General features: G+C 47.1%; 1 protein-coding gene across 2 annotated transcripts in view; it reads left to right on the top strand.

Moving 5' to 3' along the window:
* TRAF3 (TNF receptor associated factor 3) overlaps positions 1 to 22,545 on the top strand; it is a 118,123-nt gene that overhangs the window by 57,558 nt on the left and 38,020 nt on the right. For both annotated transcript variants that reach the window (XM_075615023.1, XM_075615024.1), the window contains exons 2-4: positions 16,767 to 17,025; positions 18,084 to 18,135; positions 22,281 to 22,385. In XM_075615023.1, the coding sequence (XP_075471138.1) occupies positions 16,767 to 17,025; positions 18,084 to 18,135; positions 22,281 to 22,385 (416 nt within the window). The remainder of the gene's footprint in view (positions 1 to 16,766; positions 17,026 to 18,083; positions 18,136 to 22,280; positions 22,386 to 22,545) is intronic.

Genomic DNA, 22,545 nt, shown 5'->3' with positions numbered 1-22,545 from the left:
GTACAGTATGTATTTTAGACTACTAATGGAGCCAATGATTTGAGTGTCTAAGTATTGGTTCAGGTGGTTTAACCAATTGTCTGGATTGAATTAGTGGAGGAGTTCACTCCCCTTTAAATAAGGCACCAATCCCATAGACCTGCTATCCGTGACGAAGCAACCGAGTTACGAAACGCGTAAGATGTAAGTTTGTCCTGTGTGAGGATCCGTAGCTGTTCAGGCAGTGCAGACAGCGGTGTTCGCTTCAGATAGGTGACGCCGTCCCGCATGGGCCTGCTAAGGACTACAGCTCTCTCTGCTCCTTTCCTAGATCTCTGGTTTCACGTACCAGCAAGTGGAGGACTTCCTTTCTAGGAACTGCATTTATACTCCCATCTGGACGCTTTACTAATGAACTTTTATTTGGATTTTTGACCATTTTCTATCTGCTGACATCAGACACTCGGATTTTAGTAATTATTTTACCATATATTATTTTATTATATATTATTTATTATTTGTTCTCCTTTTTTGTGTATATGCATATTCTGTAATCGTATCACAGCCTTTGGCCTTTTGTCATGATTATTTACATCCTCTAATCAGGACTAGTGTCACCTTAATCTTTCATTGTGTTATGGTCTGCACTCCCCAGCAGTCATTCTTTTTTAGCACCCACTGTCACGTGTGTGTGTGTGTGTGTGTGTGTGTGTGTGTGTGTGTGTGTGTGTGTGTGTGTGTGTGTGTGTGTGTGTGTGTGTGTGTGTGTGTGTGTGTGTGTGTGTGTGTGTATGTGTGTCCAACTTGAAGAAAATACCAGAATGGTCTAATTATGTGTATTAGAAGTATGCTACAAGTAAAAGGATTGGCTTGTCATATATGGAAAAGAAAAAGCGCAGGATCTGTTCTTTTGCTTTCAATATATGTAAGGCCAATCCTTTTACCAGCAGTATACTTCTAAAGGGAGGAGCGTGGTAATCTGTACAGTCTTCCACAAATGTTAGGCCAATTATTTTCTTTGCTGCCTACTCCATAAGGGCATTTAATTATACAGTAGTGTTACTGATACATTGCGTCATAGGGGTAGGTTATTGGCTCGCCTGGTTTCTGCTTTACAGAGCAGCCCCTTGGAGGTGTACAGCTCCTCCCTTCCGGACAGAGTCCCTACCAATTTTCCAGTTAGCATAAAGGTTTAATACACCTCATTGCTCATTGTCATTGTCAGGTTACACAGCACCCTCCACTGAAGAGCAGGTGAGTGTCTAAGGCTGACAGAAAGAAGGGATATGTGCAAGTTTTAATATTTCACACTAGGGTATTTGTGCACTCACAGTTTATCTTTATAATACGGGGACTCTGATACTGGCTGTGGCCAGCTTTTAATTGCACTAAATCACAAAAGCATATGCTTCATTTTAACCCCTTCAGGGCATTTTCACATATTTGTCAAAATGTAGTCCTCGGGACAATAAGAAATGACATATTCAGTGTAGGTTCCTGCTAAACTGAGTCTTCCTTGATGAGGTTGGCGGCTTGAATCATGTTTTAATCAAAAGATGCAACCAAATGACTCCTTTGTTACAAAGACTTAGGTGCTAAATGTAAACATAGTATATTTTAGCCCAAATTGGTATGAGCGCAGGATCTGTTCTCCCCCCCCCCCCCCCCCCCATATATTGTAAGGCCAATCCTTTTACCAGCAGCATACTTCTAAAGGGAGGAGCGCAGTAATATATACAGTTACATACGTGTGTGTATGTGTGTATATATATATATATATATATATATATATATATATATAGTGGTTGACAAATCACCAAAAAATCTACTCGCCACACAAAAAAATCTACTCGCCACCTAGTACCAAACGTGTGCTGCTTGGGCCAATAGGAGCTCGCCACGATGTTAAATCCACTCGCCCGGGGCGAGCAAATGTATAGGTTTGTCGAACACTGAATATATATATATATATATATATATATATATATATATATATATATATATATATGAAAACTAATCCACTCCAGCAGGAGCAGACACAAGACAGCACTCAAAGGTAAGTAAGAAAAATTGTATTCAAAAATAAACATAGCACAAACATGACCAACGTTTCGGTCCTCGTGGGACCTTCCTCAGGGTATTTCTGCCACCCAAGAGGACCGAAACGTTGGTCATGTTTGTGCTATGTTTATTTTTGAATACAATTTTTCTTACTTACCTTTGAGTGCTGACTTGTGTCTGCTCCTGCTGGAGTGGATTACTTTTCTCTTACTATTGGTATAGGACATGCACCGCAAACTATTTATGGTATTGGGAGTGCCGGCTGCCCCATTTTATTTTTTTTATATATATATATATATGTAGCCATGCATAATAATGACTGCATACATCTTCTCTGTTAGCAGTAAGTCCTGGTACACACAGGCCTGCCCACAGTAGTAATGGAGGTTTTCCCTCACCCCCAAGTGTGGTGCCCTGTGTAAGGATGGGAGTGGCTGTATGCTCTGAGTCCCTGGATAGTGACCTCAGAGATGCGCCTGCCCCCTGGAGTATAAAGGGCACAACACTGACAGTTAGTGTTGTTGTTCGAGGGAGAGAGTAACCTGACGATACCGTTATTGAAGGAACCCTTTTTGTGACCCTAGTGCAGTAACTAGCGGGAACACAGTGATAATTCCAGTGTGTTTACGCCACGCTGTGTCCAGGGACCTGGCACAGTGGTGATCTCCCTAGGAGAAAGGGAATCCCACTTCATGATTGGAGGGCGTACCTGGCAAAGGGACATCACGCAGAGATGTGCGGCTAGAGCTGGCAGCTGTATGGGGCAGTCTGCTACATCCCTGTATTCAATAAAGATGTCCTTGAGAAAAAGAACCCCACTGTGTGAGTGTGAGATTACTCAACAGTGGATGGCACCAAGAAGGAGTTCCTCACCAGGACCATCTCCCTGCGGAAGCACAGATCCTGATGAGGTGGAGGCGCTGCACATGATGTAAGTTGGACTCGCACCCACTACCTCAGCTACCTGTTCTGATTGACATCCCCTAATAACACCAAGCGGGAGACTCAAGAGTCCTGTTACTTGCAGGTGCACCACCACACACGCCTTGTAATGGGGGACTGGTTAGACTACACAGGCCAATATGAGATTGGGTGGGTCAGGCCAGAGGGAGCACCCGTTACAATTGGAGGCGCTGCTGAGATACCTGTCAACAGGACAGGCTTTTGCTAGGCACACATTAGGAAAGAGAGAAGTGTCTGCTGCCACTTTGTGCTGCGTGGGACGGAGCCAGGGTAGTCAGGGAGATGCTGGAGATGCATGCCGCAAAGACGCCTTGGGATCCGTAAGGGGTTAGTGAGTCTGGAGCCGGGGGCTATTGCTGTTCTAGTCGCCTTGAGGTAGCGCTAGCGGGGGACGCCTAAGGGGTAAACTGGTAACTGAGAGCAGGAATTCTGGACGGGTCCGCACTAGGCTAGCCAAAAGTAGGTCGACGCCCAAAGTACTGCATGGAAGAGCCAGAGTACTCTAGTCTCCATTCCAGATCACTTACCAAGGAGCACAGACTGGAGGAACGTGTTACAGTAGACACAGAAAGAGTGAGCCTAGCCTGAGGTAGTGCAAACACGAGTCAGATCTACGTTAGGTACACAAGGTGGTGCACAAGGCATGTTTATTGTACAGATGTGGTAGCTGCCCCGCAGAGCGGAGCTCCACGTACAGAGAATCGGTGTTCAACGATCACGAGAGACGTGTTCAACGATCACGAGAGACCTGTCGGAATGGAGGATCTGTACAGAACAGAAGGTCCAGGATGGCGGAGAGAGAGAACCACGAGAATGGAGGATCTGCATAGAGCAGAAGGTCCAGGATTGCGGTCAGACGAAGAACAAGCTACAGAAGAGACTTTTGTGAGTTTGTTGTGGAATGGCGTGAAAGCCGTGGCTGCGCCGTGTTTGTCGTGTTTTTGTTCTCGGGATGATACCCCTGAGAATAATGAGCAGGACAGTGTGCTTAGATGGGAGGAACGAAATGGACTTTGTTATACCCCAATTAACAAACAGCCAGACGCTGCCTCAAATGAAAGAAAGGACAATGCTTACCAAAATGGCGGTTCCCGCTTCCCCGGGACGCCGCGTGGGCATGCTGCAGAAAGTCTTGCAACTTTGCAGTTTGCTAATTGTTGGCCAGGATTGGCGCCAACGAGAAAACTCCACCCCGCTGAGGAGTTTGGCGCGAAAGCTGGAGCCGCGCCCTCATGGACTATGACTCACTCCGCACCTGTGCTGGGTCAGCCTACAAATCTACGAGACATCCCCCTAGTTTCAACCAGGGGGAGTGGTTTGCGGTTACACCGGATGTCGACAGAGAAAATGGGAGGAAGGGTTGCTACCTCTGCCCATGCCTTTCAGTTGCGAAGAGCCATTGATCAGTATAGACCTCTGAGACGAGTGCCTCCGCTGGTAAAGATGGCTGAAGCTGCTGACAAAGTGGACCAAGGTCCTGTGATTTCCACTCACCCTTATTCGGCTCCAGGAGGCTTCCTGATAATCCGTGTGGAGGGTGTGGAGACTGTGGCATGTCTTTGCCTGCAGTGCAGACTGCCGGGCGGAGCCGTGGGCAGCGAGGCCCGATGCCCCCACTGCGGACTGCAGTACATGTGGCCAATGACCACATTCGTACCGGTGCAGGCTGTGGGAGTAGCCGGGAATGTCCCGATTCCAAGAGAAGAACAGCCGGGAGCTCTCTGGAACAAGAGTGCCAGTCCCGCCGAGTCGGAGCCATCATTAGTGCTTCCGATAGAGAAATCCAGTCATCGGAGAGGTGATCACCGAGGAGCCCATCGCCGGTCTCCTACCGGGATGCCTCGGCCGAATTGCAAACTGGAATCCTCGGATGAGGAGTGTGCAAGGCTGGCGAGTAAGACAGTCATCAGACGAGACTGTCATACCATTGGTACGCCATGGAGGGATGAAATTCCTCGCGGTATGGAGACGCGGAGTCGAGTGTCCCTGTACCGCGACCACCCGATCGCCGGAGTCCCACTGCCGTGGTGACTAGTGGATCGTACGGAGGCCGATCTACCCCGACCCTGCACGGGACTAAGACACCGTGTCTGTCGCAGACCCAGGGAGTGGAAGATCCGGAGGAGCGAGTCCAGAGCCAGACTGGATCGCGTAGCAGAATGGCGTTGGAGGAGATCCTTGTGGAGGAAGAGATTCCGCTTGGGAATCCACCGCAAGATGGCGTCGCAGCACGTGCGTGTGCGGAAGTGGTGCCGGAGGACCAGGGAGGTCCCGAGTGGGAGATGGTGCCGCCTCTGCGATCGAGCAGCGGGAAGCGATCCCCTATTATCCAAGGGAATGGGCGGTTGAACGGAAAGCCCAGGAGTCCCAAGGTTGAAGACAAAGATGGACTTTGTGGCGATGCTAAGGCAGGTACCGCTGGGGAGCAGGTCGAAACCCTGTCCGTGCCTACTGGTCGGTCCCGTCCCCAAACCCCGTCCACACCCAAGGTTAGTCCTAAGGCCCTAGCTAAAGCCCCTGTACCCGTCCCTATCCTATTTGGATCTAGTTCCAGTTTAGGGTTGTCCGGGGAGTCACGGGGTCCTTTTGATGATCGAACTGGGAGCCTGGACTTGGGTACGTCGGATGATGGGTCGGAGGGAGGAGGGAGCATGTCCCGACAAGTGTCGGTGTTCAGTGATTGTCCTAGCGGGATGAGTATCACTGTTAGGAATACCTCTCATCGCAAGGGAATTAATATCCGATCTGAGGGTACATCTGGAGTGTCTTCTGGTGGGCCTGATGAGGAGTCCCTAGAAGAAAATGTAGATTCTAGCTCCGAGGAACGGAAGGAGACTAGGTGGTGGGCCCCCTTGTATGAGGGGTATGTCTCGTGGTTTGACCGCACCCGCTTTATTTTAGAGAGGGAGGGGGTGGTTGATCACTGGTGGGCTGCCGGGGATTTTGATGATGAATCCTACCTTAGGGCTCTAAGGGTACGATGGGACCGTATACAGGCAGGCCTAATTATCCCTAAGGGGTCCGCAGGGTTAGATGATCCGGTGGAGACACATGAGCCCCTATCATGGGTGTTGCCCGGGACGGCTGGTCGAACCAGTTTAACTAGGGCTTGCAGAGCTGAGCGAGCTATCATTGCCAAGTACAGGAAGTCCCATGGGCTTGATTACCCCTATGTCCCTGAACCTCTAATGACAGAGATAGAGGAGAATAGGGAGAGATGGCTCAAGACTGATATTCAGTACTATATCATTGAGAGAGGGGGAGCCATAAAAGGGATACAGGCCGAGCAGAGGGTAGCTCAACTGATGCGGGTCTGGAAGATAGGGCGCAGTGTATATAAGCACAAGGTGATGTACTGTAATGAGAGAGGAGTACCACGGGAATACAGCGTGACTGTGCATGATGCCGCGGGGCGAGAGGTGAAGAAGCCAGATCCTCGGCATTACTATTGAGTGTCCAATAGAGTGGTCTGTTGTTTCTTTTGCGCTCCCTGCTGGTCAGTGAGTGTACTGAGCGTTCATTGCTGTGTTATTTGTGTGTTCTTTTGCAGTGTTTCCTGGCGCAAGGTACACCAAATTTAGGTCCCAGCCGGGACGGTGGGTATTCACCAGGGGGAGTATGTAGCCATGCATAATAATGACTGCATACATCTTCTCTGTTAGCAGTAAGTCCTGGTACACACAGGCCTGCCCACAGTAGTAATGGAGGTTTTCCCTCACCCCCAAGTGTGGTGCCCTGTGTAAGGATGGGAGTGGCTGTATGCTCTGAGTCCCTGGATAGTGACCTCAGAGATGCGCCTGCCCCCTGGAGTATAAAGGGCACAACACTGACAGTTAGTGTTGTTGTTCGAGGGAGAGAGTAACCTGACGATACCGTTATTGAAGGAACCCTTTTTGTGACCCTAGTGCAGTAACTAGCGGGAACACAGTGATAATTCCAGTGTGTTTACGCCACGCTGTGTCCAGGGACCTGGCACAGTGGTGATCTCCCTAGGAGAAAGGGAATCCCACTTCATGATTGGAGGGCGTACCTGGCAAAGGGACATCACGCAGAGATGTGCGGCTAGAGCTGGCAGCTGTATGGGGCAGTCTGCTACATCCCTGTATTCAATAAAGATGTCCTTGAGAAAAAGAACCCCACTGTGTGAGTGTGAGATTACTCAACAGTGGATGGCACCAAGAAGGAGTTCCTCACCAGGACCATCTCCCTGCGGAAGCACAGATCCTGATGAGGTGGAGGCGCTGCACATGATGTAAGTTGGACTCGCACCCACTACCTCAGCTACCTGTTCTGATTGACATCCCCTAATAACACCAAGCGGGAGACTCAAGAGTCCTGTTACTTGCAGGTGCACCACCACACACGCCTTGTAATGGGGGACTGGTTAGACTACACAGGCCAATATGAGATTGGGTGGGTCAGGCCAGAGGGAGCACCCGTTACATATATATATATATGTATATATATATTTGGTGTGCCAGCGTTATTGACATTACTATATATACATATATAGTATATATATACATATAGTAATGTCAATAACGCTGGCACACCAAATGGTACAATAAATGTGTTTTTACTAGCTCAACATTTTGGCGTCCCAATGGAGCCTTTGCTGAAACGATGAACTAGTAAAGACACATTTATTGTACCATTTGTCGGCTTTTGTGACCTTTGTACATAGTACAGCTTAGTATGTTAGCAGTTGTACCCGCTCCAATCTTTTGGATTATTACTGTTATTGTGTGCCCGACTCCTTAAATAAATATATATATATATATATATGTATATATATGTGTGTGTATATATATATACATATATATATATATATATATATATATATATATATAGTGTATATGTATGCTTGGAGCGATGGAAATAATTCCGTAATCACCCTTTATTTCTAAAAGAGGCAATCGCAGCTATTGCTAAAGTGGTGTGAAGTCCCTTACGATGTATGTGTTGGATTGTTGAAGTTCTACGAAACGACCATTGTACAAAGCTATAAAAAAAAGAACATATTTAATGGAGTTAAAGTGACTACTCCCTTAAAGCAACATAATTTGCACACATTCTCAGAGTTTTTTGTTGTTTTTAACAGTGCGCTTTGAATTTTTAAAAAAATGTATCATTCAGGTGCTGTGTGTGTTTGTAGTAGTAAAAGATGTAAAATCGAAGAATCCGTGGAACAGTAGCACAACGGGGGGGTGGTTCAAGGGTATATGTACACCCCCCAAGAATTGCTATCGCACTTAGAGGCCCCACGCTGTTCCCCACAGCAATTAAACTGATTGGGAGAGAGCAGGGCCCCCGTCAGAGAGCAGCCCGCATCGCAGCGTCGGGTGACCCCGAGAGGTTGGAAAGCTTGTAACATATCAACTACTTGTTTGTCCGATAAAAGGTATCATACCCCCTCCTGTCTCTCCCTCCTTTGTTACTATATGGAAGAAAGGACCAACACGGCCCCCCGCCATTCTTTGTGGGAACTTAATGTATTTCCAATACAAATAACATGGGGATGTAGCCAGCTGATTTAGCAGCTTTGCTCGTGTGACCTCCAGAAGATAAGCGGCTCGATAGCTAGATTTAAACCTGTGACTTTCATGTCCTGCAGCCCGGCGGCGCAGGGGTAATACTCTCTGTTTCACATCCCTCTGCTTTTTGGTAATTACCAAAGTTCCTCCCTTTTGGTGCTAATGGAAATATTTTCTTTGTCTGAGGAATCATACCACTCCGATGGGCCTACCTTCTGCAATACGGGGGGGGGGGTTCCTACCTTCTGCAATACGGGGGGGGGGTGTTCCTACCTTCTGCAATATGGGGGGGGGATGTTCCTTCCTTCTGCAATATGGGGGGGGATGTTCCTACCTTCTGCAATACGGGGGGGGGGATGTTCCTACCTTCTGCAATACGGGGGGGGATGTTCCTACCTTCTGCAATACGGGGGGGGGGGTGTTCCTACCTTCTGCAATACGGGGGGGGATGTTCCTACCTTCTGCAATACGGGGGGGGGATGTTCCTACCTTCTGCAATACGGGGGGGGGATGTTCCTACCTTCTGCAATACGGGGGGGGATGTTCCTACCTTCTGCAATACGGGGGGGGGGGGATGTTCCTACTCGGGGAATACGGGGGGGATATTTACGCTTTTACTTTAGTTTGCAGCAGAGCATGACAGAAAGAGGCTTTCGTTTTGCACTGAATTTCCCCCTTTAAAATATAATGGGAACGTTTTTGCGTAAAATTTAAAACTTTGACAAATTCTTCCCATCTGCAGGTTTCTCTGCTCATAATTGGAAAAGGAAAAACCTATTATTATTATTTTTTAGAATTGATCAGTTGGGAATATTCATATTGTTTGGGTAATGTTTTTGATGTGCAATGGTTTTCAGTTTTAATTAGAGACATTCAGGGCTTATCAACCCAGCCCCTGCCCCGCTTTTTACAAAATAAATTCCTAGTAAGAGCTAATAACATTAGTTTGTGACATAACAGTTTATTTATTGTATGACATTTATACTTTACTACAATTAGTCCTTGTTACATAGTTACATACCAGTTACCCCCTCCAGGGTACTTGATCGGCGTGTAAAAGCCCTGGCTGTAACGCTTGTTACCATGCAATATAAATGACAACAAGCTCTCAAAACACCCCCCACTCCTCCCCCCAGAAATAAAGAAATCAGGACATTTTGAAAAGGCACGTTGAATCTTTATTGCAAAGTCGTGTTTGTGATCAGATGAGACGTGCAGTGGGTGCAGACACACCCCCCTCCCTCTCTTCATGCTGATTGGTCACAGTATGGTCACGTGTGCATGATCAGCGCTTGGAAATAAAAAAAATTGTCTCTCCAAGGGCTGAGCTTCGCGCGAGCATGGCCGTCCTCATTTGCTTTGATTACATTGAGCGCGCCGAGCGGCACCGCAGCCTTAGGATCAGGGAGGTGTGGTGGTGTGTGTGTGTGTGTGTATGTGCGCTGATCCGCAGTGCAGCCGATTCTTGATTAATGGGAAATTACTGTGCTTCTTCACATTGACACATGCAGGTTTGCGAATATAAGTGATTGTTAACAATCCCAAGAGAAGATTAAAGCGTTACTGTCAGCAAAGACACACACGTGCAGGCGCTCCCGACCTGTCTTCTGAGTTAGGGGGGATTCCGAGGGCTCCTGTTTGAAGCTTTCTACTCAGATCTGGAACAAAGCAGGTTAGAAATTGCTTTGAAGCCTCATTACATTATTATGTGTAGACCGCTGGCTACTTGTTTGAATTTATAGAAGCCTATTATGGGGTTTTCAAAAGGAGTTAGGTGAAGTACCACATGTGAGGCCGTGTGAGCTCAGAACGGAATCAGTTAGAGCGGCGGTTTAACGTTTTATTGGTTAGGGAACAGAAGAATTATATTTTGCAATTCTGGTGAACCCCAACCACCGCCCCTGTCTCTCCCCCCCTCTCCCATGTCGTCCCGTCGCCCACCTCCATCTTCCTCTTGTATGCGCGCACACACACACACAACAGTAGAGGAGAAGCTTGCAAAGTATAGGGCCCCGCTCACACAGCTCGCTACATGACGTGCGCGCGCGCGCGTTCGTCACAGATTCTTGTCAGCCAATGGTAGTGTTGAAACTACCATTGGCTGCAAAGTACGGCAACATCAATTTCAGCAGCCAATCATAGCTCCTGATTTGAAGACATTTTACGTTAAAATATTGTGGCAGTGTTTCTGGCCTCATTTTTCTAAATATGCTCTAAAATTAAAAAAAAAAACAAAGATTTTTATTTTAAGCGTAGACTTGCAAATAAGAAATATATATTTATTGGTACTTGGCGTTTATAAAGTTTCTGAAGATGAGCACTGTAGATGGGGGCGCCCAAGAGAAAAAAGTGTTCTAAGCCAATATTCGCTACTGATATGTTATGACTAATGATTTGATAATGGCGGTTGCTCTTTGGTTGACTGTGTGTTGAGCAAAAACGATGAGGGCGTAAAAAATCAGGCAACCTCTAATTCATGTGTTTTGCTATTCAACAGGTTTTCTATTTTCCTTCTCATTTGCAATTCTACCTGAAGTCCAGACACCAGATTTTGCAGTGCCCCGTACTCAAGACTTGACCCGGGCCCCTGCACAGTTGTTTTTGAGCAGGGTGGGTGAGGGGGAGGCACTGATATTGGGCAGGGTGTGAGTTGGCCGAGCCTATTTCGTCCCAATCAATGAGGTGGATGGAGCCCCGGGTTGGACATCCAGTGTCGGCCAGCCATCCACCTTGCTGTGCCGGGCCCGGGACAGTTGTCCCTGATATTCCCCCATAATGGTGGCCCTGTCTGAAGGACTGATGCATGAGAGAACATGGTGATGATCCAAGGGCTTTGGTTACGCAGTAAAGATTAAGGATGGCCACTATTGCGTGTTTGAAATCCGGAGTTCGCAAACTTCGAAGTTTATTCTGAAGTTCGGTTCGAACTTAGAAATGAATTTCCTAATTCAAGAACAATTCCAGCTAATATCCGAGAGAGGCTCGTTCATGTCTTCATTATTTCTATGTTCTGTTTTCCCATTTTTCCCCCCAAAACCAAAACATAAAAAAGCGTTTAGAACCAAAATATGGGTATAGCTTGCAGCTGCCTTCCTTCCTGCTACGGCAGATAGTGCTTTGTGTGTAACAAGCCGCCGGCTCGGAGAAGTGTCTCAAATATCTGTTTACCTGAGTCCTTTCTCAACGATTAACATGGCATGACCACATCACTGTGCTATTTACTACACTTGGTGGCCAATATTGGTAATTGAGATGTTGACTCCTATTTCAGTGCTAGAGCCAAGGAGGGTGTGGATGGGATAGAATTGCACCGTGCTGGCACCTGTAGTAACAGTGTGTCTACAGCCTTAAAGCATGTCCTCAGGGCATCTCACACATTGCTCCTGCCCTCCTCACACCTGAACGCTATTAAGCTATGTCAATATAGCATTGGCAGAAAGAGAAAATTAAAAGCCATTTGCAAAACCAATTCTTGTAAACCAAAGAATTGGGGCTCACCAGTGCTATCTTAAGGCATGGACGTAGGCCGAGTCCATAGACGGACAGGCCGTGCTGAGGCGTGCGGATGCTCCGCGCTGAGCCCCTGCATCCTCAATGAGGATGCCTTGAGAGGGGGCTCACGCGAGCGTCCGCAGGCGTGCTGACGAGTTGGAGGTTTCAGCCGAGCGCCAAGCTGTTTTTCAGCGCGCTGTCGGCTGAAAACCTCCAATCACAGCACAGCAGCGTCAACTTCACGGCGCCGTGACGTCGGCGCCGTGACATTGACGTCAGTGCGTCGCAGGCGATTGGCCCAGCGACGTCACTGCCCCGCCTCCAACCACCTCCCCCCGGCTCCCTTCGCGCACGCTGGCTCGCCTGCAAGTCCGTGCAATCGCGCTGACTGAAGCAGGCGAGCCTCAGCGTTAGAGCGCCTCCGCTCTCCCCACACCTCTATGGCCCGGGCCTTAGACTTGGCTATGGCCCACAAAGGATCCCCGACCTTTCCGAGGTTCCACAAGTACAACAGCCCAAAATTAAATGTTACATTCGGAGTGCTGAACGCAGAAAACGTTACTTGCAATAAGTTTCATTTTCTTTTAATTTTCTTTTTTTTTTTTTTAAATAAAAAGCCCCAATTATTCAAAGATTAATGTTTCAACACATATTTTTTATGGAATAGGTCATTTCATTGATATGTCGGAAATGTATGTAAAAAATAATGCACAACAAAAACTATTAGAGCATGACAAACTGGAGTCAACATTTTCCCAACACAGGGGTGGCCAGCTCCAGTCCTCAAGGGCTTCCAACAGGTCAGGTTTTCAGGATATCCCTGCTTCATCACAGGTGGCTCAATCATTATGGCTGAGCCACTGACATAAATTGTTAGTCCAATATAAAAGGTATCACCGAATACTGAAGAACTCATTTATTCTGCACTATCGCAACTGGACTAACACGGCTATTTTCTGCTTTATATATATGTAACGGGTATTCCCTGTGAATACAGACGCTACTGGTGCTTATTTACCTGTGTGGCCCTCGGGAGCCTAAGCCTCTGCATGGAGAGCCTGGGGTACATATATATATATATATATATATATATATATACATATATATCACAATATCTCGTGGTGCAACGCCTCCACCTGGAAGGGATCCCGACGGAGCGTGAGGAGTCCCTCACAGGACACAACACAATAATACTCACTGGTATAAACAGAACGGTCTTTACTGAACACATGTACATATATATACTTATACTCTATATGAATCACAACAATACTTGCTCTCATTGAAAGTATTATCCTTCCCAACCACCGTGTACCCCCACACCGTGTCCAAATGAACTATACAGGGCCCTTTGCCACTCTACCACTTAAGTTTCCCCAAGTGATACCCCCGCCCTTTAGGCGTGCTCCTTGCGTCGCTGTACAGTGTTGGTGCACTGGTTGAATGATACCTGCCCGGTGCTCCGGCCCCGGGTTCTGCAGACTACGACAGGGATTCCGTCCGGTCCGACGTCGTCATCCACCACCGCGTGGGGTGAATTCCGGCGTGGATAATATCACCGGAAGTCTCTGTGTCTTTGGTGACGTTCTAAGCCCCGAACCCACCTTGCAGGGCTGCGCTGCGTAGCACTGTGTCCCTGACTACCAAACAGATAATGGGGCAGAGTCCCTAACTAGGGCCTGTCCCTATAGCACAAGCTGGTATATGGCTCAGGACCTAACTGGGGCCTCGGGGCTGCTGGCCTAATGCAGTGGGTCACAGGCCCCTGCACTCACCTCCTACCCCTAGCTCTTCCTGGTCCTAGCGTGGGCTCAGCGCGCGAAATGTATCCATATCTCTGCAGGGGGATCGGGCCGCGTTATTGGCTCCCTGGCATCATGTGGTGCGCTCCTGAGGCTCATGGGACATGTAGTCCCTGCCCATAGCCTCTCCTCATTGGCCGTCTCTTCGCGCGCTTGAACTGCACAATCTCTCTGAGGGCCTCCGCAACTGCTGCTGTACTGCGCATGCGCGAAGATCAACATGGCGGCGCCCTGTACCGTCGGGCTGCTGCGGAGCCTCCGGAGCACTGGAGCGCTCCCTGCTCGGCTCCCACCCTTTAGAGATGCCGGCGGGTCCGCCGCTTGGCTCCGGCGGCACTCGCCCTTGCCCCTGACAGCGGAGGTAACGGGGGTCCGAGGCTACATATATATATATATATATATATATATATATATATATATATATATATATATGTATGTATGTACAAAAACTATTTAGGGTCTTCTAAATTGCCTTCTATTGATTTTTTTTTTGTGTATTTTTTTTTTTTTTAAATGGGTTCAAAGAAGGGGGTCTCCAGAGCTGAACCGCGTTAATTTCAGCTCAAGGGACATTAATGGACATAAACGTAAATTACTGGCAAACAGTTAGAATATCGCCTGCTACTTGATTCAGAGACCATTTGGATTTCTGTGGTTTTGCTGTTTCAGCGTTCATCGGCCCGAGTCAAAATCTGTACATTCATGTTTTTAATCAACTAAAAAAATGTAAATAATGTCATAGTGAAAATCGTACGACAAGCTGGAAAGTGCTTGCTAATTCTGTTCACCGAGGGAAGAATCATTCCATTCATAATCTTACTACACTAACGACCCAGTTGTTTTATTTTTTGGTTTTTGGCCAAATGTGTGCGCTGTAAATGTTACAAGTGATGAGATGCATTTTAAAGAGTAAGGAAAGGTGACGCATGGCTTAGTTATGTGTTCTATACTGTGACATTTTAAGATGAACAGGGGTGTATCGCTTTCATTTCCATTGATACAATGTTAGTAAGAGGACTTCCAAGCAGTAGGTGTGTGACCCTACGATTAGGGTTGCCAGGTGGCTTATCCAAAAATACTGGACACAATGGTGAAAGGTGCTCGACCCCCCCACCCCACCCCCTCACCCCCACCTCTCTCTGCTCCATACAGTTTCCTCCTCCTCCTTGGACCCACCCCCAGGCTCCTGACACCATCTTGTGATTGGCTGCTGCTGGGTAATGAGCCAATCAGGATGGAAGAAGCTGCTCAACCCCCTAGCAACAGCCCTGCTCTCTCTCTGCTCAGGGAAATTCCGCCCCGCGCCCCCCAAGCCGGCCAGGTCGCTCTGTCCAGAGAGGTAATACTGGACACATACATGTCCAGTATTACCTGACAGTAAGTCCAAATACAGGCCAGTTTGGTTCAGGACACCTGGCAACCCTACGTTTGATCCAGAATGACTCCTCTTGTCAGGGTCCCCTTGCCAGACCAATCTATTTGCAATCGTACCACATTCATAAACCATTTACTTATCATAAAACGATCGGTGTGGGGAAGGAGCAAGCCACTAAAAATAGCCGGGTGTTATTAATGGCTACCAAGATCTGTCATCAAGATCTCAGAAGCCACACAACAAATATGAAAATCTCATTTGTTCGTAGCACTTTTTGAAAAAGAAACAAAAAATTGGTTAAGCTTGAGGAACAAGGCGGCATCACAATGTGAACCTGCAGTGGTTTCCAAAATCTCTTGCGAGTGGTACTTTAAGTTTGGTGGGGCGGGAGGGAAAGAAGGGGGCGGGAGGGAAAGAAGGGGGCAGGAATAGACCTTTTGCACACCTCAGTCTATCTGTTTTACTCTCTTATGCAATTGCACTAATTCCTCTGACCTGTTTTAGGGGGTCTCATCTAGGTAACTTTTGTGCACCCAAATGTGATACCTCTTAGTAGGACTATAAATATTTTTCATTTCCTTTTTAAACTTAGACTTGGGGAGGGGTGTGATTTCCTCTGGCTGTTCCCTGCTGTGTGATGTCACTGTGTGATGTCACTGTGTGATCAGCGAGTGCTTGTACAGCCAGAGTCCCCCCTCCAACCTCCACTTATCTTTATTGGTTCTCTGATAAGGACAGTGCGTAAGGCCCAGGACATAGTGCACTCAGCGTCGCTGAGGCTGCTGAGCTGCGCTGAACAGATGCACAAAGCCCCTGCATCTGTTATCAGCGCGGCTATAGTTTCTCCCTCCTCATGCACGCTGAGGAGGAGAAACTCTTCCGAGAGCGGCAAACTGAAATTTGCCGCTCGGGGAAGCGGAGGAGCGGTCACGTGACCGCTCCCATCCAGTGGGGCTGCAGCCGGTCCTTCACCGGCAACACAGAGGTCTGTGTGTGTCTGTATGTGTGTGTGAAGGGGGGGGGGGGGGAAAGGTGATGCTCCGATCGCTTTCCTCCTTCTGCTCCGGTCCCTCTCCCCCTTCTGCCCCGATCGCTGTCCTCCTTCTGCTCCGGTCCCTCTCCCCCTTCTGCCCCGATCGCTGTCCTCCTTCTGCTCCGGTACCTCTCCCCCTTCTGCCCCGATCGCTGTCCTCCTTCTGCTCCGTTCCCTCTCCCTCTTCTGCCCCGATCGCTGTCCTCCTTCTGCTCCGGTCCCTCTGCCCCGATCGCTGTCCTCCTTCTGCTCCGGTCCCTCTCCCCATTCTGCCCCGATCGCTGTCCTCCTTCTGCTCCGATCCCTCTCCCCCTTCTGCCCCGATCGCTGTCCTCCTTCTGCTCCGGAGGTAATTATCTCTGGAAGCAGGGGGTTCCCGGAGCTGAAATTAACAACGTTCCGCTCCGGGGACCCCGTGCTTTCAATCCCGTAATAAAACACATAAATCTGAAACTTGTATTGCTGCTTTAAATAGTTTTATGGTTGTTTCTTTACTCATTTTTTCCAATTCGGTCTTTCTCTTGCAGAATTTAGCAGTCATATCATGGATGCTGGCAAAAAGATTGAACCTTCTGTATCTGTTCAAACCTTGCAACAAAGAGCCAACCCAGACCGTAGCCTTGCAACCACCATCTACGTGCCAGAACAAGGGGGCTACAAGGAGAAATTTTTAAAGACGGTGGAGGAGAAATACAAATGTGAAAAGTGCCGGCTTGTGTTGTGTAACCCCAGACAGACAGAATGTGGTCACCGTTTTTGTGAGACATGCATGAATTCCTTACTATGGTTAGTAGCAGATTGTCATACCCCCCCCCAAAACTTATTTATTTATAAAATATTTTACCAGGAAGTAATACATTGAGAGTTACCTCTCGTTTTCAAGTATGTCCTGGGGAAAACAGTTAATTTGATTGATCTTACCCAGTCTTCATCGGTTTTAGCACCGATAGCACAGTGGTTGGGTGATGATATGTATATGCAATACCGCTACGTATTTATAAACCTACAGCATCACTGCTTTTTCTTGTCTACAAAGTTATAAACTCCATTTCCCCTTTTAGGAAAAGACGGATTCATATTTAAAAGACTGCCTTTCGCGGGTAGAGTAATTGATTCTCCCTGCACGTGTTTGTATTTTAAGTATCAATAAACGTACTATTTCTTTCAAAGAACCTGGACTCTAGTTATCCGCCTGAAACTGAGGGTCCATAACACTGTTATATCGGCCTCTCTAAAATACGGCCAGCAGAGCTTTTCCTCAAATTTGAACAGGTTTACAATTTTTGGAAATCAAGTACAGTACCTCTGTTTCATTTTCTGGACACTTTGATCCCTGAGCATATATAATAGCCTGTAAAACTGCTATATTTCCCAGAGTTGGGGGATTCTGATAACAAACACTGGAACTCGGTCTATGCTAACTGCCATTGTCCTTAATGATTCTTTTGGCAATGCAGTTTGACCAAACATGAAAGTACAAACAATATGGTACAGAGTCCGTCTCACCAGTGGGCAATTATCCTGGCCAGCTACATAGTTGTGGCCATATAACAAGCCAACTACTTGATCTAAAGTAATGGTAAGAATGGAATACTGAGTGTCGGCTTTAATGATGGTTCCTTATCTTTTTTTCATACTGTATAGTTAGTATTCATTCTAATATATCCCGATCTGTCCTGAATTTAGTAGGTGGATTTAATTACAAAACATAGAACGTATTATCGAAAGCATCTGTCACGACAGTAAGGTCGGCTTGTTGTCATATTAACAGTCTGCACCTGAAATGATGCAAATGAAACTATAAGATCCTCAATGTAATGGGAAGTCTTTGCTCTTGTCCTCAGTTCATCTAATCCACAATGCACGTCGTGCGAAGAAATCATTATTAAAGATAAGGTAAGGAGCTTTTTATCTGGTTACATGATATCATGTGGGTTCTTTATTTTTCTTTAAAAAGCCACCGGTCGCCGGGATTAACCAAGTGCCACACCAGGTTATCACACCCCGGTCACCGGGATTAACCAAGTGCCACACCAGGTTATCACACCCCGGTCACCGGGATTAACCAAGTGCCACACCAGGTTATCACACCCCGGTCACCGGGATTAACTAAGTGCCACACCAGGTTATCACACCCCGGTCACCGGGATTAACTAAGTGCCACACCAGGTTATCACACCCCGGTCACATGGATTAACTAAGTGCCACACCAGGTTATCACACCCCGGGCACCGGGATTAACCAAGTGCCACACCAGGTTATTACACCCCGGTCACCGGGATTAACTAAGTGCCACACCAGGTTATCACACCCGGGTAACCAGGATTAACTAAGTGCCACACCAGGTTATCACACCCCGGTCACCGGGATTAACCAAGTGCCACACCAGGTTATCACACCCCGGTAACCAGGATTAACTAAGTGCCACACCAGGTTATCACACCCCGGTCGCCGGGATTAACCAAGTGCCACACCAGGTTATCACACCCCGGTAACCAGGATTAACTAAATGCCACACCAGGTTATCACACCCCGGTCACATGGATTAACTAAGTGCCACACCAGGTTATCACACCCCGGGCACCGGGATTAACCAAGTGCCACACCAGGTTATTACACCCCGGTCACTGGGATTAACTAAGTGCCACACCAGGTTATCACACCCCGGTAACCAGGATTAACTAAGTGCCACACCAGGTTATCACACCCCGGTAACCAGGATTAACTAAGTGCCACACCAGGTTATCACACCCCGGTCACCGGGATTAACCAAGTGCCACACCAGGTTATCACACCCCGGTCACTGGGATTAACTATGTGCCAGACCAGGTTATCACACCCCGGTCGCCGGGATTAACCAAGTGCCACACCAGGTTATCACACCCCGGTCACCGGGATTAACTAAGTGCCACACTAGGTTATCACACCCCGGTCGCCGGGATTAACTAAGTGCCACACCAGGTTATCACACCCCGGTCGCCGGGATTAACCAAGTGCCACACCAGGTTATCACACCCCGGTCACCGGGATTAACCAAGTGCCACACCAGGTTATCACACCCCGGTCGCATGGATTAACTAAGTGCCACACCAGGTTATCACACCCCGGTCACTGGGATTAACTATGTGCCACACCAGGTTATCACACCCCGGTCACTGGGATTAACTAAATGCCACACCAGGTTATCACACCCCGGTCACCGGAAGTGCCACACCAGGTTATCACACCCCGGTCACCGGAAGTGCCACACCAGGTTATCACACCCCGGGCACCGGAAGTGCCACACCAGGTTATCACACCCCTGCCCGAAGGATAACTGATGCTGACTCGCGCTTCGGGAATTTCATTTCATCCAAAGGAAAGAATACGCACTCATTACAGTGAAAAATATCTTTAGACCATTTATTAAATATAAGGAAAGATTGACAGGTCACACCGTTTCGGGGTATTACCCCTTCCTCAGGTACAATAGGGCAAGTACACAGTTTACTGGACTTGGCGAATCTCCCCCCGTGTCAGATGTTTAAACATGAGTTCCCACACTGAAGATGAAAATGCTCATGTGAATAGATGAACTACTTTACCTATAGACTTTAAGAACTCCATGCCTGTCTCCCCCATAAGAACATATAGTGAGTGACTCTTGCTTAGATCAGCCTGTAAATTCACACTGTATTGCCTGTTGATTCTTAACACACACGGAGATCAGCAGGAAAGTCTAAGGGGTTAGAGGGCATTCCAGATGTCATCATGGGTCAGTTGAAATCACATATGGGGGCACTGGATAATGCGATTTTTATCTTCATTCTTTAACCCCAAAGACCTTTAGATAATTGGAGTCGTACTCTGCATTGTATTATACTGTATTATACAGTAACTTCGGCTTCACCTAAATCAGAGGTAGTAACGTCTTTATGGCAGAAATGAATACAATTTGGTGTTCTCATTTCTTACATTTGTTGCATTTTGACATTGGAAATGAAACGCTGACGTGTGCTATTTGCCTCCTGTACCTGGCAGTAAGTTCCTATACACTGCACTGCTGGTCACTCTGCCAACAAGCCCCAGATCTATAAAAGGGGGCTAAGCTTGAGCACATGTTTACACCCATTCATATGACTGGTAACGGAGGTGTGCTAGAGCTCAGCACCCTTCTGTGGACCATGGTCTTGGTGAATGAAAGGTAACCTGTTGTATTGCCCTCCTCGCACCACAGAAAGACACCACAATTGTGCAATGTCTTTTAATCCTTTCTTGGGCAACAAATTGATTACCGTAAGCTGACACAATGTTACTCAATGACTTTGCCCCTTCCTTCGTGGAAAGACTTGTACTATTTGGACTTAGAATAGCCTGTGCTAGACTACTCAACAGTCATGCCGGCCGTTCTGTGTTCATTGTGTGTTCAGCTTTGTGCCTGATATTGGGATTTGGAAGCACACTAGGGCAGTTGTATCACTGATTCATTTTCTGTAGTAGAGAGCTGCCTGTGTCTGGCGCCAATGTGGGAGGGTATGATTGGAAAATATCGCTCAGTCACAGAACACAACAGACGTGCAGTCGTCGAAGACTGGTTAACTCTTCCACTACTGGACGGGTTCAGGCACTGCATCCCTGCCTAAAGTACTGCTATTGAAGCAATTCAAGCATTAAGAATGGCTTAATCATTAAGTAAACATGTAAAGGTTTGGGGGGGGGGGTGTTTTGTTTAGTGTGTCTTACAGAGGTCAGTTCTCCAACCTTGTTTGTGAGTTAGGAAGCCCTGGAAAGTCCCAAAAATGAAACCGGATGCTTGTTTGTAAGACATTTCTAGAGAACTGTAATGCTTGCTCCCCAGGCTATCCTCAATATCCATATGTATCCTCAACAATATGAAAACTTTCTTTTTATGCCAGGAACAATAGGATCTCCCAAGGGGGAGGAAATGGGGCTCAAAGGATGTGGGATGCACTAATAAAGGAGACAAACGGACTAAATATTAATCCAAAGCTCCTTTAAATAAAAGATAATAATGTAATGTTGCAGGAGGCACCCTAAGCAAGTCTTAGTATGAAGTCCATTCTAGAGTATATATATCTTGTGGGGGTGTAAAAGTCCCAATCGGGGAATGCAATGTTGCAGATAAGGGCCCCAATGTCCATGGACAACCTCCTATTACCGAGTCAATTCAGATTGATAAAATAAGCAAGTACTCACATAGGAATGAACGATTTCTTCTCCTTTGGTGTAATCCACTCTATTGTAAGGAGTCTTCACTTGCTGGGTGCCATCCCTTGTGTGCGTTGCGCTGTAGATGCAAACAGAGGAAAAAAGGCCAAAAGGTCACCGCACCACTGTGGTGCGGCAACCTTTTGACCTTTTTGCCTTTTTTCCTCTGTTATTATGCCAGGGACATTTCGACATTAATGTGCTTGTTTGCTAATCTTAAGATGCCTGGGAAAACCATTGGGCGTTCAGCAATGAGAAAACGCAAACAAAACAACAAGAACCACTCAATGCTACACAGTGCAAATAACCAGTGTGTATCAGAGCCGGAAATCAGAGCAAGAAAGTTTTATATGGACATTCAAGGGAAGTTACCTCCTCACCTAGTGCCCTCTGCCAACAAAAAGATGTACAGCTAAAGTTGTGACACTGAATCCTCTCGCTGCTTATTTACATGTTACCTTTCGGTTAATTTCCAAGGTGAAAGGTGCCTCAGCAGAACCCCTGTAGTGTAAGTGAGGCCAACCACCATTGCTCGGGAATGCCTTGCTTGCCCCTCAAGCACATTTAGTGCATTGAAGACAGAAACGGTGTCTGTGCTTCTGCTCTGTTGGTTTTAACTTCATTTGTTAGAAATGTAGTCCGGCTCCTACTGTTCTCGTAAGTTTCCAGATCAGGGTGCCAAATTTAACCAGCTGTGTCAAAAGATTTAGTTGATGGTTGGAAAAACACTGGGTAAATTCCTCCGGTGAAAAACCTATTCGTACTACAGAGATTAAGACTATGGCTATTAATGTTGACGTTTTAGATGCACTAAACTTGTATTTTAATTGCAGGTATTTAAGGATAACTGCTGTAGAAGAGAAGTTCTTGCTCTGCAGATGTTGTGCAGAAATGAAAGCCGAGGATGTAAAGAACAAGTAACTCTGGGCAATCTGTTGGTAAGACGAAATCCTGCCCTACAGTAACAGTACAGTTGTGTTATCACATTCCTACATATTTGTGCATACTTACATGCGAGATGCAATACATTTGGGATAACATACATGTGCTTTGGAGACAACCAACCGATACCAGTTGAATATTGGCCCTTCCCTGGGT

Source organism: Ascaphus truei, chromosome 9, assembly GCF_040206685.1.
Source record: "Ascaphus truei isolate aAscTru1 chromosome 9, aAscTru1.hap1, whole genome shotgun sequence".
NCBI lineage: Eukaryota > Metazoa > Chordata > Amphibia > Anura > Ascaphidae > Ascaphus > Ascaphus truei.
Note: the sequence above shows the minus strand (reverse complement) of the source record. Positions and strands in the feature narration are given on the sequence as shown.